General features: G+C 50.0%; 1 protein-coding gene across 3 annotated transcripts in view; it reads right to left on the bottom strand.

The window, feature by feature from the left end:
• The window catches only part of LOC118945757 (synaptotagmin-7), a 311,878-nt gene that overhangs the window by 17,485 nt on the left and 281,329 nt on the right, over positions 1-13,064 (bottom strand). For all 3 annotated transcript variants that reach the window (XM_090230969.1, XM_036968511.2, XM_090230967.1), the window contains 3 exons: positions 12,239-12,341; positions 5,021-5,140; positions 4,754-4,901 (listed from right to left, as the gene is read on the bottom strand). In XM_090230969.1, coding sequence (XP_090087095.1) covers positions 4,754-4,901; positions 5,021-5,140; positions 12,239-12,341 — 371 coding nt within the window. The remainder of the gene's footprint in view (positions 1-4,753; positions 4,902-5,020; positions 5,141-12,238; positions 12,342-13,064) is intronic.

Raw genomic sequence — 13,064 nt, 5'->3', positions numbered from 1 at the left:
TCCGTCTTAGCCTCCACTATCCATGCTGCAATAGTCTATGTGCCAGGGGTTAGGGTCAGTCTCTTATATCTGGTGTAATTCTCCTGTCTTATCTGGTGTCCTGTGTGAATTTAAGTATGCTCCCTCTAATTCTCTCTCCCTCCCCTCTCGGAGAACCTGAGCCCGAGGACCATGCCTCAGGACAACCTGGCCTGATGACTCCTGGCTGTCCCCAGTGCACTTGGTCGTTCTGCTACTCCAGTTTCAACTGTTCTGCCTGGCGACTATGGAAACCTGCACACCGGACGGGTTACCTTGTCCCGGACCTGTTTTCAACTCTCTCTCTCTCTCTTTCTACCTCACATGCTGTCTCGACTTCTGAATGCTTGGCTATGAAAAGCCAACTGACATTTTCTCCTGCAGCTGCTGACCTGCGATTATTATTTGACCCTCCTGATTTTCTATGAACGTTTGAAGAAGAACGATCTGGTCTTAATGGCCATGTACTCTTATAATCTCCACCCGGCACAGCCAGAAGAGGACTGGCCACCCCTCAGAGCCTGGTTCCTCTCTAGGTTCCTACCTTTCCAGGGAGTTTTTCCAAGCCACCGTGCTTCTAAATCTGTATTGCTTGCTGTTTTCTTTTGGGAGCACTTTCCTCCGATCTTCTTTATTAAAGCCCCCAGATTCAATATATGCAGCCTCAGGATATGCGTTTCCAATTTGAACAAAGTCCCGTGTAGTTCTTTGAGAGCCGTCACAGTGTCTGCATGTGAGGGAGTGAATATAACCAAAGAAAATAATCCCGAGAGGTAATGCGGTTGGAATTCAATGATATTCCAGACGGGAATATACGCTACCACTATCACACCCTGAGTAACCTCATGTATACAGTGCCTTCAGAAAGTATTCATACCCTTTGACTTTTTCCACATTTTGTTAGTTACAGCCTTATTCTAAGAGGCACCGGATGAACCGGGCTGTGGGGGAGCACTGGAGCCCTGGTGCGCAGCCTTGGCACCACTCCTCCAGGCTGAATGCCCATTTTAGCCCGGCCCCTCCAGAGTGGAAGCACAGGTCGAACCGGGTTGTGGGGGAGCACTGGAGAGCTGGTGCTTAACACTCGCGCCTCTCCATTTGGCTCAATGCCCACTTTCGCCCGGGACGGGCGGAGCGCAGGCATAGGGCGAACTGAACCATCCCAGCTCCACGGAAACACAGTACGCAGAGCCGGCGCAGGATACCCTGGGCCGAAACGGTGCACCGGAGACCAAACATGCTGAGCTGGCACAATCCGCCCTGGCCGGATGCCCACTCTCACATAGCGCTCCGGGCTATGAGTGCGCACTGAAGACACCGTACGTTTCACCGCATAACACGGTGCCTGACCAGTACCAAGCTGTTTCCGGAAAGCACGGGGAGTAGGCTCAGGTCTATCGCCTGACTCCGCCAATCTCCCCGTGTGCCCCCCAATTTTTTTTTGGGGGGGGGGGGGTGCTGCCTCTAGTGCCTGCTGCGTTGCCTTGCCTCATATCGCCGCCTCTCCATATGCCTACAGTTCTTCTTGCGGTCGGCGATATTCCCCAGCCTGTCTCCAGGGTCCCTGTCTGTCCAGTATCCCATGTCCAGGAGTCCTGACGTCTCTGCTCCTCCATACCACGCTGCTTGGTCCGCTTGTGGTGGGTAGTTCTGTAACGCGTCTGATGAAGAATGAGGAGTGGACCAAAGCGCAGCGTGGTACGTAGTACTGCTATAGTCTACCACCATCTCATGTTCACTCTTCTTTCAAAATATGCACAAGGTTTTTTTGGGCTTGAACAAACAAGAGCTTGTGTCCCTCTTCAAATAGTCCATTGGCATAACAAATGCTAAAAACAAACGTTATGTCCAGCAAGCTATTCTAGTCTAGCTTTTCCTGCATGGGACTCCAAGAGTCAAGGAGCGTTGTTTAAGGAGAGAGGCCAGCGGAGCACAGGTGTGTGGGTATTGCGCAAGAGACAGAGGCTATAAATTAGGAGATTATTATACATAACCCATCATTAATGATCTAAATATCAGGCTAATACTGCATTGAATTTATTACCTGAAAGAGGTAGGCTAAGACATCTATTTATAGGCCTATAAATCAATCTAGAACAGCATTATCTATTTTGAATGATATTTGAATGGAGTTGACGGAGAGAGAGGGAAAGACTGAGATTATGCACTGATTTAAATCAAAGATATTCGAGGGCTTATTTCAAACTCTGCCGCCGCAATTAAAAAAAATTATAATCTTTACAATTAATAAAACAAGGTGACCTCTGAAAGCCAGACGAAGATGGGTAAATTAGACGTGTATTCTGTCTTTATATTACTGTAGCATAGGCTATGCTGCAGGGAATTCAGGCCTACCTGTCACAAGAAAAAAAAAGTTACCATGATGAGATGATAGATAGGTCTACATGCATTGTGAATTGCCCTCCAATCTGTGATGGGCTGTCTGTCCCCACCCTGAGATGGGCTGTCTGTCCCCACCCTGAGATGGGCTGTCTGTCCCCACCCTGAGATGGGCTGTCTGTCCCCACCCCGAGATGGGCCGTCTGTCCCCACCCTGAGAAGGGCTGTCTGTCCCCACCCTGAGATGGGCCGTCTGTCCCCACCCTGAGATGGGCTGTCTGTCCCCACCCTGAGATGGGCCGTCTGTCCCCACCCTGAGATGGGCTGTCTGTCCCCACCCTGAGATGGGCTGTCTGTCCTCACCCTGAGAAGGGCTGTCTGACTCCACCCTGAGAAGGGCTGTCTTTCCCCACCCTGAGATGGGCTGTCTGTCCCCACCCTGAGAAGGGCTGTCTGTCCCCACCCTGAGATGGTCTGTCTGTCCCCACCCTGAGATGGGCTGTCTCTCCCCACCCCGAGATGGGCTGTCTGTCCCCACCCTGAGATGGGCTGTCTGTCCCCACCCTGAGAAGGGCTGTCTGACTCCACCCTGAGATGGGCTGTCTGTCCCCACCCTGAGAAGGGCTGTCTGTCCCCACCCTGAGATGGTCTGTCTGTCCCCACCCTGAGATGGGCTGTCTCTCCCCACCCCGAGATGGGCTGTCTGTCCCCACCCTGAGATGGGCCGTCTGTCCCCACCCTGAGAAGGGCTGTCTGTCCCCACCCTGAGATGGGCCGTCTGTCCCCACCCTCAGATGGGCTGTCTGTCCCCACCCTGAGATGGGCTGTCTGTCCCCACCCTGAGAAGGGCTGTCTGACTCCACCCTGAGAAGGGCTGTCTTTCCCCACCCTGAGAAGGGGTATCTGTCTCCACCCTGAGAAGGGCTGTCTGTCCCCACCCTGAGAAGGGCTGTCTGTCCCCACCCTGAGATGGGCCGTCTGTCCCCACCCTGAGAAGGGCTGTCTGTCCCCACCCTGAGATGGTCTGTCTGTCTCCACCCTGAGAAGGGCTGCCTGTCCCCAACCCGAGATGGTCCGCCTGTCCCCACCCCGAGATGGGCCGTCTGTCCCCACCCTGAGATGGGCCGCCTGTCCCCACCCCGAGATGGGCCGTCTGTCCCCACCCTGAGATGGTCTGTCTGTCTCCACCCTGAGAAGGGCTGTCTGTCCCCACCCTGAGATGGTCTGTCTGTCTCCACCCTGAGATGGTCTGTCTCTCCCTACCCGGAGCGTTGATGATTCATCATCAGAGGTCGTAGGGCAGCCAGATTTAGACATCTAATATCATTTAACAGTTCCATTTCACGCCATGCTGTTCATATGAATAATTTATTATAAATTACCAGTTTTCTCACAGTTATTTATCCTGGGAAAATGGAGTGGTTTTGCATGGTAAATCCCGGTAAATCTGGGTTCCTGCCGTTCAACCCTAATGGGTCCAGGTCCAGGAAGTAGAATGTCCGGGTGAATTTCAGGTGAACCGGGCTGTGGGGGAGTGTGTGGGCTGTGGATCACCAATCTCATATCCAAAAGTTATTTTTTCGACTGTAGGTAATAGTCTTAGAAATATTCTGAGCAAATAATGTAAGAAAGGAGATAGAAAGAGGGCGACCTTGTGTAAGGTACCGTAATACAGGTATGAGAGGGGCATTGTACCGTAATACAGGTATGAGAGGGGCATTATACCGTAATACACGTATGATTAGAGCCTTATACCGTAATACAGGTATGATTAGAGCCGTATACCGTAATACAGGTATGATTAGAGCCGTATACCGTAATACAGGTATGATTAGAGCCTTATACCGTAATACAGGTATGATTAGAGCCATATACCGTAATACAGGTATGATTAGAGCCGTATACCATAATACAGGTATGATTAGAGCCGTATACCGTAATACAGGTATGATTAGAGCCTTATACCGTAATACAGGTATGATTAGAGCCTCATACCGTAATACAGGTATGATTAGAGCCGTATACCGTAATACAGGTATGATTAGAGCATTCGCCCGTAATACAAGTATGAGAGGGGCATTATACCGTAATACAGGTATGAGAGGGGCATTATACCGTAATACAGGTATGAGAGGGGCTTTATACCGTAATACAGGTATAAGAAGAGCATTCTACCGTAATACAGGAATGAGAAGAGCATTCTACCGTAATACAGGTATGATAAGAGCATTCTAACATAATACAGGTATGAGAAAAGCATTCTACCATAACACAGGTGTGATTAGAGCATGTACCGTAATACAGGTATGAGAAGAGAACTGTACCGTAATACAGGTATGAGAAGAGAACTGTACCGTAATACAGGTATGAGAAGAGCATTACAATCCCCACGTACCCTCGAACAGGAAGGTCTCGTTCCAGTGAGGGTTGAGGTTCTTCCTCTTCACCTTGGTCTCCAGCTTGTGCTTCTTGTCCGGCAGCAGGTAGAGCTTGACGAAGGGGTCAGAGGTCCCAGAGAAGTCCTTGGCAGGGAGCTCCTGGCCCTTCATAATAACAACAACATATGTCAATTAGCAGTCGTTACTTCAAGTGACGCGTACGTACGTTTCGTAGGGGGAATTAAAACCCCACAACTCTGGCTTTGTAACCGTGTCACTGATACCTTGAGAATCTTGACGGTCAGGGTGGAGTCCTGGAAGCTGTAGCCAACCGAGAACTGGATCCGCCCCAGCTTCTCACAGATAGGACCTTCACCGTCGTCATCCTCAGAGCCCGGGGACAGCTGGGGCGTTTGGGGGGGGGGGGGGGGCAGACGAATACAAAACAGAAGCTCAGGATGAAAATCTATACACGCGCAGATGCACACACACGGACACAACACACACACAATCCTTTCACGCACACAGCTCTTTGTCGACTACAGACAGTGAGAGTGGAGGTGGTGGGGTGCCAGCCGGGTTTTGGGGCGCCTGGAGAGTGGAGGTGGTGGGGTGCCAGCCAGGGTTTTGGGGCGTCTCGTTTTATCATGGTGGGATGGCGTGTGGCAGCTGGCTGGGGGCCGCTGAGATAGATGTTTTATCATGGTGGCTGGCTGGGGGCCACTGATAGAGATGTTTTATCATGGTGGCTGGCTGGGGGCGACTGGGAGAGATGTTTTATCATGGTGGCTGGCTGGGGGCGACTGAGAGAGATGTTTTATCATGGTGGCTGCCTGGGGGCCCGCTGAGAGAGATGTTTTATCATGGTGGCTGGCTGGGGGCCCGCTGAGAGAGATGTTTTATCATGGTGGCTGGCTGGGGGCCACTGAGAGAGTGTTTGATCATGGTGGCTGGCTGGGGGCCCGCTGAGAGAGATGTTTTATCATGGTGGCTGGCTGGGGGCCCACTGAGAGAGATACTCTGACACGAAGCACTTTCATTTACTCACTAATGTCCTTAAGAGGCAGGAGGCTGAGGAGGCGCTCCGATAGCTGGCTTCAGACAGACGAGCCATTCTCTCTCTGTGTCTCTCTCTCTGTCTGTCTCCCCCCCCCCTCTCTCTCTCCCTCTCTCTCTTGCAGTGCATGCTGGGAGTTTTTGGGAGTTTGAGTGTTTGATGTGGAGGGCTCTGCCCTAACTTTTTTCTTGATTCTGTCCTTGGTCTTTTCTTTCCATGTTTATTTTCTATGCTGGAGGGTTAATGCACTATTTGTTTTAGCGGTATACACAGTTTTTTTTTTCAAAGTTAGGGTGGAAGATGACAGAGTTAGTTTCCTGGGGTTTGGAATGTGTGGTGTGTTCCTGAGAATGGAGTTAAGATAGAGGAGGTTCTGTTCGCGGTCGGTGAACAGGTAGGAGCTGAATTTATACATTCTGCTTCCAGAATGAACAAAGCTGTGGTTGTGTTCCTGAAAAGAGCACATTTAGTTGGTAGGCTCATTGCTAGTGGAATATTTACAAGGGGTGTGTTGGTGCCAATTTCACCTCTTTCTACCCATTCGACCAGGGTGGTAGTCGCAAATTTGCATCCGTTTATTACGGATGATCAAATCAGGAAAGAGCGGAGTCGTTTTGGTAAGTTTGCTAGTGGTTTTCGGGTCGGCAGGTCCTCAGGCAGATGCCGTTAAGCACGTTGTTTCGTTCCGGAGGCAAGTGTTCATGTTTCTGAATAACAATGAGCAACAGCTAAATGTGCACTTTAAAGTGAGGCATGGGGAGGGGCTCTACGCAGGGTTTGCCAGCACAGATAGTCTGCGGTGTTTTGAGTGTGGGGATTTGGGGCATAAGAGCTTTGTGTGCCCACACAAAGCCCGTAGACAAGGTGAGGGTACAAGTGCCAGTGGGGGAAATCGAGGTCAAAGTGCAGGGGGCAATGAGACGCAGGCAGCAGAAGCTGGGCCTGGTCATGTTATAGATGGTGGTGTATATGAGGCTGGGCCTAGTCATGCCAGTGATGGTGGTGTAGATGAGTCTGGGAGTAGTCATGCAAGTGATGGTGGTGTATATGAGGCTGGGTCTAGTCAGGCTATGGATGGTGGGGTAGATGAGGCTGGGTCTAGTCAGGCTATGGATGGTGGGGTAGATGAGGCTGGGTCTAGTCAGGCTATGGATGGTGGGGTAGATGAGGCTGGGTCTAGTCAGGCTATGGATGGTGGTGTAGATGAGGCTGGGTCTAGTCAGGCTATGGATCTTACAAGATGCCACTTTTTGCTCAGGTTTCCAGACCTTTTGGGAAAGGTGGGGGCATCGAATAGAGGAGTATGAGTCTCTGAGTCAATGGTGGGATGTGAAGAAAGTCCAAATTTGCCTTTTCTGTCAACAGTATACAGCTCTCATCCTCAGAGGCTAGGAGAGTATTGGGGGAACTTGAGCATAGTATTAGTGAGCTGGAGGTAGAGATAGTGGGGCAAGGAAATGTAGGCCCTCCAGGCTAATTTACCTGAATTACATAGGGACCTGGGCAGTTTTTTTCCAGGTTAAAGCAAAGGGAACACTTGTAAGAGCTAGGTTCTCAATGCTCAAGGAGATGGATGCTCCCAGCTCCTCCTTCTTTGGTTTGGAAAGACAGAGTGGTGAAGCCAAGGGTATGCATTGTCTATGGCTGTCGGATGGGCGGGTGACCTCTGTGGTGGGTGAGATGCGGGAGTGAACAGTGGAGTCTTATACTGAGTTGTATAGGGCAGAACTGTGGAGTTTTATACTGAGTTGTATAGGGTAGAACTGTGTGATCCTATGTGTGCTCATGTATTGTTCGCAGAACCCTCTAAGCTCTCTCTCTGGCACATAGGGATGAAATGGACCTGTTGTCCCATGAACTAGCAGAGGCCTTCACCCAGATGTCCCCCGGTCGTGCCTCGTGGACTTGTGTGATCTTAAAAACTGGAGGCCTGTGGCATTACTCTGTGCGGACTACAAGATATTTGCCAAAGTCTTCTCTAACAGACTGAAGTCACATCTGGACTCTATAGTACATAAGGACCAAACATATTGTGTACCGGGACGCTCAATCACGGACAACTTGTTCTCAATCAGGGACATGTTGGACTTGTCGAGAGGTTCTAATGTGAACTTTGGACTGGTCTCTTTAGATCAAGAGAAGGCTTTTGATAGAGTGGGCCATGAGTATCTGTTTAATGTGATGTTTGGGGTTTGGGAAAAGGTTTTTGACCTGTGTAAAGCTGCTGTATGCTGGGGCGTAAACGTCAAGGTGGGAGGGGGGCTCAGTAGGCCAGTCTGGGTGAGACGGGGCATTAGACAAGGATGCCCTCTATCAGGGCAGTTATACACATTAGCCATTGAGCCTTTTTTTTAGGACTGCAACGCAGGAGACTGCAGGGGGTGTGCTGGACAGGAATGGATGTGGTGACAGGCATAGCAGTGTCAGCGTATGCAGATTACGTTTCTGTGATGATCAGGGATGGGCAGGATATGCAGGCACGAGAGACCAGTCTGAAGGTGTACGAGGGAGCTTCACCAGGTAAACTGGAGCAAGAGAAAAGCTCTGTTATGTGGGGCATGGGGGGATAGGGCCCCTCCTCTGCTTCCAGGGGTTTTGCAGTTGGGTTGTGAAGTGTTGGCTTAAAATGTTGGGGGTGTACCTGGGCTCGGAGAGGTGGGTCAGGAAGAACTGGGAGGGGGCTGTCACAGGCCAGGTGGAGGTGGTTCCTGTCCCACGTGTCATATAGTGGGAGGTTGAAAATAATCAACAACCCTGTCCCACGTGTCATATAGTGGGAGGTTGAAGATAATCAACAACCTGGTGGCATCTTCCCTGTGGCATAAACTGCATAAAATGCAACCAGCGCTGCTGAGGAGAGCTGGTGGATTAGGGTTGGGACCGGCATGCTATTCCTCATGAGGCTGGAGGGGCTGATTTGTACTCTGCAGTGCTGAGGGTCTGACAGCTGCAAAGGCCCACATGAGAAAGGGGTGTGGAGCCTGGGCTGTGGGTGTGGGAGGAGCCTATCTTCCACAACCCAGCCATCTTTCGAGATGTTTATAATGGGGTACAGGTATTCGAATAATGAAAAGGCCAAATGTGTTTAGTTAAATTTTCAGGCAAAGTTGGCTATTTGGCTAACATGGAGGAACAGGGTCAAAGGTGGGGGGATAACAGACTCTTTACTATTATTTAATGGGATGGTCTCAGCGCGCCTTAGGGTTGAGTTTGAGTTCTATAGAATGACAAAATGTGTGGAGATGTTTCAGGAGATATGGTGAGTTGGAGGGGGGGGACTGTCTGTACAGCTGGGGAGATGGGTTGGATATACGGTTGTAGTAGTGGTGAGGTTAAGGTGAGTATGGTACATGTATGGAGTACAATATATATTTTGGTGTTGTATTTTAAGCGGGGGGGGGGGGGGGGAAGTGAGGTTTTAATGAAAGAAAGTCTCTCTCTCTCTCTGTGTCTCTCTCTGTGTGTGTGTCTCTCTCTCTCTCTCTCTCTCTCGCTCTCTCTCTCGCTCTCTCTCTCTCTCTCTCTCTCTCTCTCTCTCTCTAATCTCATTCTCCTCAAGTCCCCCTATGTTTTTATATAGTCTCATGCCTTTCAGCTGGAATTAGAATTTAGGGAATTAAAATTATCTTAACCTTTCTCTCTCTCCTTTATCACAGCTGATATGCTATTTGATAGCAACATCAGCGCACAGACAGAGAGAAAGAGAAAGAGAGAAAGACTGTGTGGAGGCATGGAGAGGATGAGCAGAAAGTCAGGTTGATCTCCTGCACTGTATTCTCACTGTGGCTCCCTCCCTCACTCCCTAGTCTAGTGGTTAGAGTGTAGAGGCGGCAGGTAGCCTAGTGGTTAGAGTGTAGAGGTGGCAGGTAGTCTAGTGGTTAGAGTGTAGAGGCGGCAGGTAGCCTAGTGGTTAGAGTGTAGAGGCGGCAGGTAACCTAGTGGTTAGAGCGTAGAGGTGGCAGGTAGTCTAGTGGTTAGAGTGTAGAGGTGGCACGTAGTCTAGTGGTTAGAGTGTAGAGGCGGCAGGTAGCCTAGTGGTTAGAGTGTAGAGGTGGCAGGTAGTCTAGTGGTTAGAGTGTAGAGGCGGCAGGTAGCCTAGTGGTTAGAGTGTAGAGGCAGCAGGTAGCCTAGTGGTTAGAGTGTAGAGGTGGCAGGTAGCCTAGTGGTTAGAGTGTAGAGGCGGCAGGTAGCCTAGTGGTTAGAGTGTAGAGGTGGCAGGTAGCCTAGTGGTTAAAGTGTAGAGGTGGCAGGTAGCCTAGTGGTTAGAGCGTAGAGGTGGCAGGTAGCCTAGTGGTTAGAGTGTAGAGGTGGCAGGTAGCCTAGTGGTTAGAGTGTTGGAAAGGGTGGCAGGTAGCCTCGTGGTTAAAGTGTTGGAAAGGGTGGCAGGTAGCCTAGTGGTTAGAGTGTAGAGGTGGCAGGTAGTCTAGTGATTAGAGTGTAGAGGCGGCAGGTAGCCTAGTGGTTAGAGTGTAGAGGTGGCAGGTAGACTAGTGGTTAGAGTGTAGAGGTGGCAGGTAGCCTAGTGGTTAGAGTGTAGAGGTGGCAGGTAGTCTAGTGGTTAGAGTGTAGGGGCGGCAGGTAGTCTAGTGGTTAGAGTGTAGAGGTGGCAGGTAGCCTAGTGGTTAGAGTGTAGAGGTGGCAGGTAGCCTAGTGCTTAGAGTGTAGAGGCGGCAGGTAGTCTAGTGGTTAGAGTGTAGAGGCGGCAGGTAGTCTAGTGGTTAGAGTGTAGAGGTGGCAGGTAGCCTAGTGGTTAGAGTGTAGAGGAGGCAGGTAGCCTAGTGGTTAGAGTGTAGAGGCGGCAGGTAGTCTAGTGGTTAGAGTGTAGAGGTGGCAGGTAGCCTAGTGGTTAGAGCGTAGAGGTGGCAGGTAGCCTAGTGGTTAGAGTGTAGAGGTGGCAGGTAGCCTAGTGGTTAGAGTGTAGAGGTGGCAGGTAGAGCCTAGTGGTTAGAGTGTAGAGGTGGCAGGTAGCCTGGTGGTTAGAGTGTAGAGGTGGCAGGTAGCCTAGTGGTTAGAGTGTAGAGGCGGCAGGTAGCCTAGTGGTTAGAGTGTAGAGGCGGCAGGTAGCCTAGCGGTTAGAGTGTAGAGGTGGCAGGTAGCCTAGTGGTTAGAGTGTAGAGGTGGCAGGTAGCCTAGTGGTTAGAGTGTAGAGGTGGCAGGTAGCCTAGTGGTTAGAGTGTAGAGGCGGCAGGTAGCCTAGTGGTTAGAGTATAGAGGTGGCAGGTAGCCTAGTGGTTAGAGTGTAGAGGTGGCAGGTAGCCTAGTGGTTAGAGTGTAGAGGCGGCAGGTAGCCTAGTGGTTAGAGTATAGAGGTGGCAGGTAGCCTAGTGGTTAGAGTGTAGAGGTGGCAGGTAGCCTAGTGGTTAGAGTGTAGAGGCGGCAGGTAGCCTAGTGGTTAGAGCGTTGGGGCCAGTAACTGAAAAGGTTGCTAGATCAAATCCCCTGAGCTGACAAGGTAAACAAATCTGTCATTCTGCTCCTGAACAAGGCAGTTACCCCACTGTTCCCCGAGTAGGCCGTCATTGTAAAGTAAGAATGTGTTCTTAACTGACTTGGCCTAAATAAAAAACAATGGTAATGGGAGGGATGCATGTTTATGCAAACCAGCAGTTTAACCATGGTGTTACTGATGGACCAATCAAAGGGTTTGACCAGGACTAAGAAATTATGTTATAGGCTTGTGATAGGTGGGTTTCATATTTTGGCATAAAAAAATATATATATAATTTGTTTTTTATTATAAAAAAAATAAAAAATAAGACCACATATTGTGTGCACCTATCCAGTCCTCTCAAATCTACCCAAGTTCCCAGGGGGTAGAGGGTTGGCTCTAGGGGATGAATAAGGATTTGTGGTTGATAGTGGGTGTAGGATAGGAGGAGGAGGAATATGAGGAGGAATAGAAGGAGGAGAAGGAATAGGAGGAGGAATAGGAGGAGGAGGAGGGAATAGGAGGAAGAGGAATAGGAGGAGGTGGAATAGGAGAAGGAATAGGAGGATGAGGAGGAATAGGAGGGGGAGGAGGAGGAGGAATAGGAGGGGGAGGAGGAGGAATAAGAGGAGGAAGAATAGGAGGGGGAGGAGGAGGAGGATGAGGAGGAATAGGAGGAGGAATAGGAGGAGGAGGAGGAGGAGGAGGAATAGAAGGAGGAAGAATAGGAGGAGGAATAGGAAGAGGAGTAGGAATAGCAATAGGAGGAGGAGGAGGAATAAGAGGAGGAATCGGAGGAGGAATAGGAGGAGGAGGAATAGAAGGAGTAGGAATAATAGGAAGAGGAGGAGGAATAGGAGGAGGAATAGGAGGAGGAGGAATAGGAAGAGGAGGAATAGAAGGAGTAGGAAGAATAGGAGGAGGAGGAGGATAAGGAAGAGGAGCAATAGGAGGAGGAGGTGAATGAATAGGAGGGAGAGAGAGATGGATAAGGGAGGGAGGAACGATGTGTCGTACCATGACCATGTCTCCGGTGAGAGAGTTGGCCAGATCGGTGACTGAGGAGTGTCCGTCGGGGGGGTGGCCCTTGGGACTGTTGCATGGCTTGTTGGACACGCCCCTGTAGAGAGAGAGGACAGGGTGACCATGGGGCTGACTCCAGACTCCACACAGAGAGAGAGAGAGAGAGAAGGGTCGGAACGGGACGAGGTGACATCCAAAACACGCAGGCCCGGGGTGTGCTAACTCGATATATTTGATGTTAGAGCCCTGTCTGATTTTAAGATTGTTTCTGAGTCTGGAGTACACAACCAACATATATCCCTTAGTATAGAAGTTAGTTACCTCCTACAAGGATATCCATGCAAATGAGTTTAATGGTGAAACATAATGTTATATGAGTGGAACACAAGCCCCTATCAGACACTATTATCTAGATGTACCAGGACCTAAACAAACAACATGTTGACAGAAAAGCCCCCCTAGACCTCAATACACACCAATGAGACAGACACGTATAGTGACATAGACAGACACGTGTAGTGACATAGACAGACACGTGTAGTGACATAGACAGACACGTGTAGTGACATAGACAGACACGTATAGTGACATAGACAGACACGTATAGTGACATAGACAGACACGTATAGTGACATAGACAGACACGTATAGTGACATAGACAGACACGTATAGTGACATAAACAGACACGTATAGTGACATAGACAGACACATATAGTGACATAGACAGACACGTATAGTGACATAGACAGACACGTGTAGTGACATAGACAGACACGTGTAGTGACATAGACAGACACGTGTAGTGACATAGACAGACA

The sequence above is a fragment of the Oncorhynchus mykiss genome, chromosome 4 (genome assembly GCF_057628025.1).
Source record: "Oncorhynchus mykiss isolate SJ-2025 chromosome 4, ASM5762802v1, whole genome shotgun sequence".
Taxonomy (NCBI): Eukaryota; Metazoa; Chordata; class Actinopteri; order Salmoniformes; family Salmonidae; genus Oncorhynchus; species Oncorhynchus mykiss.
This window is presented reverse-complemented; position numbering and strand designations above follow the sequence as displayed.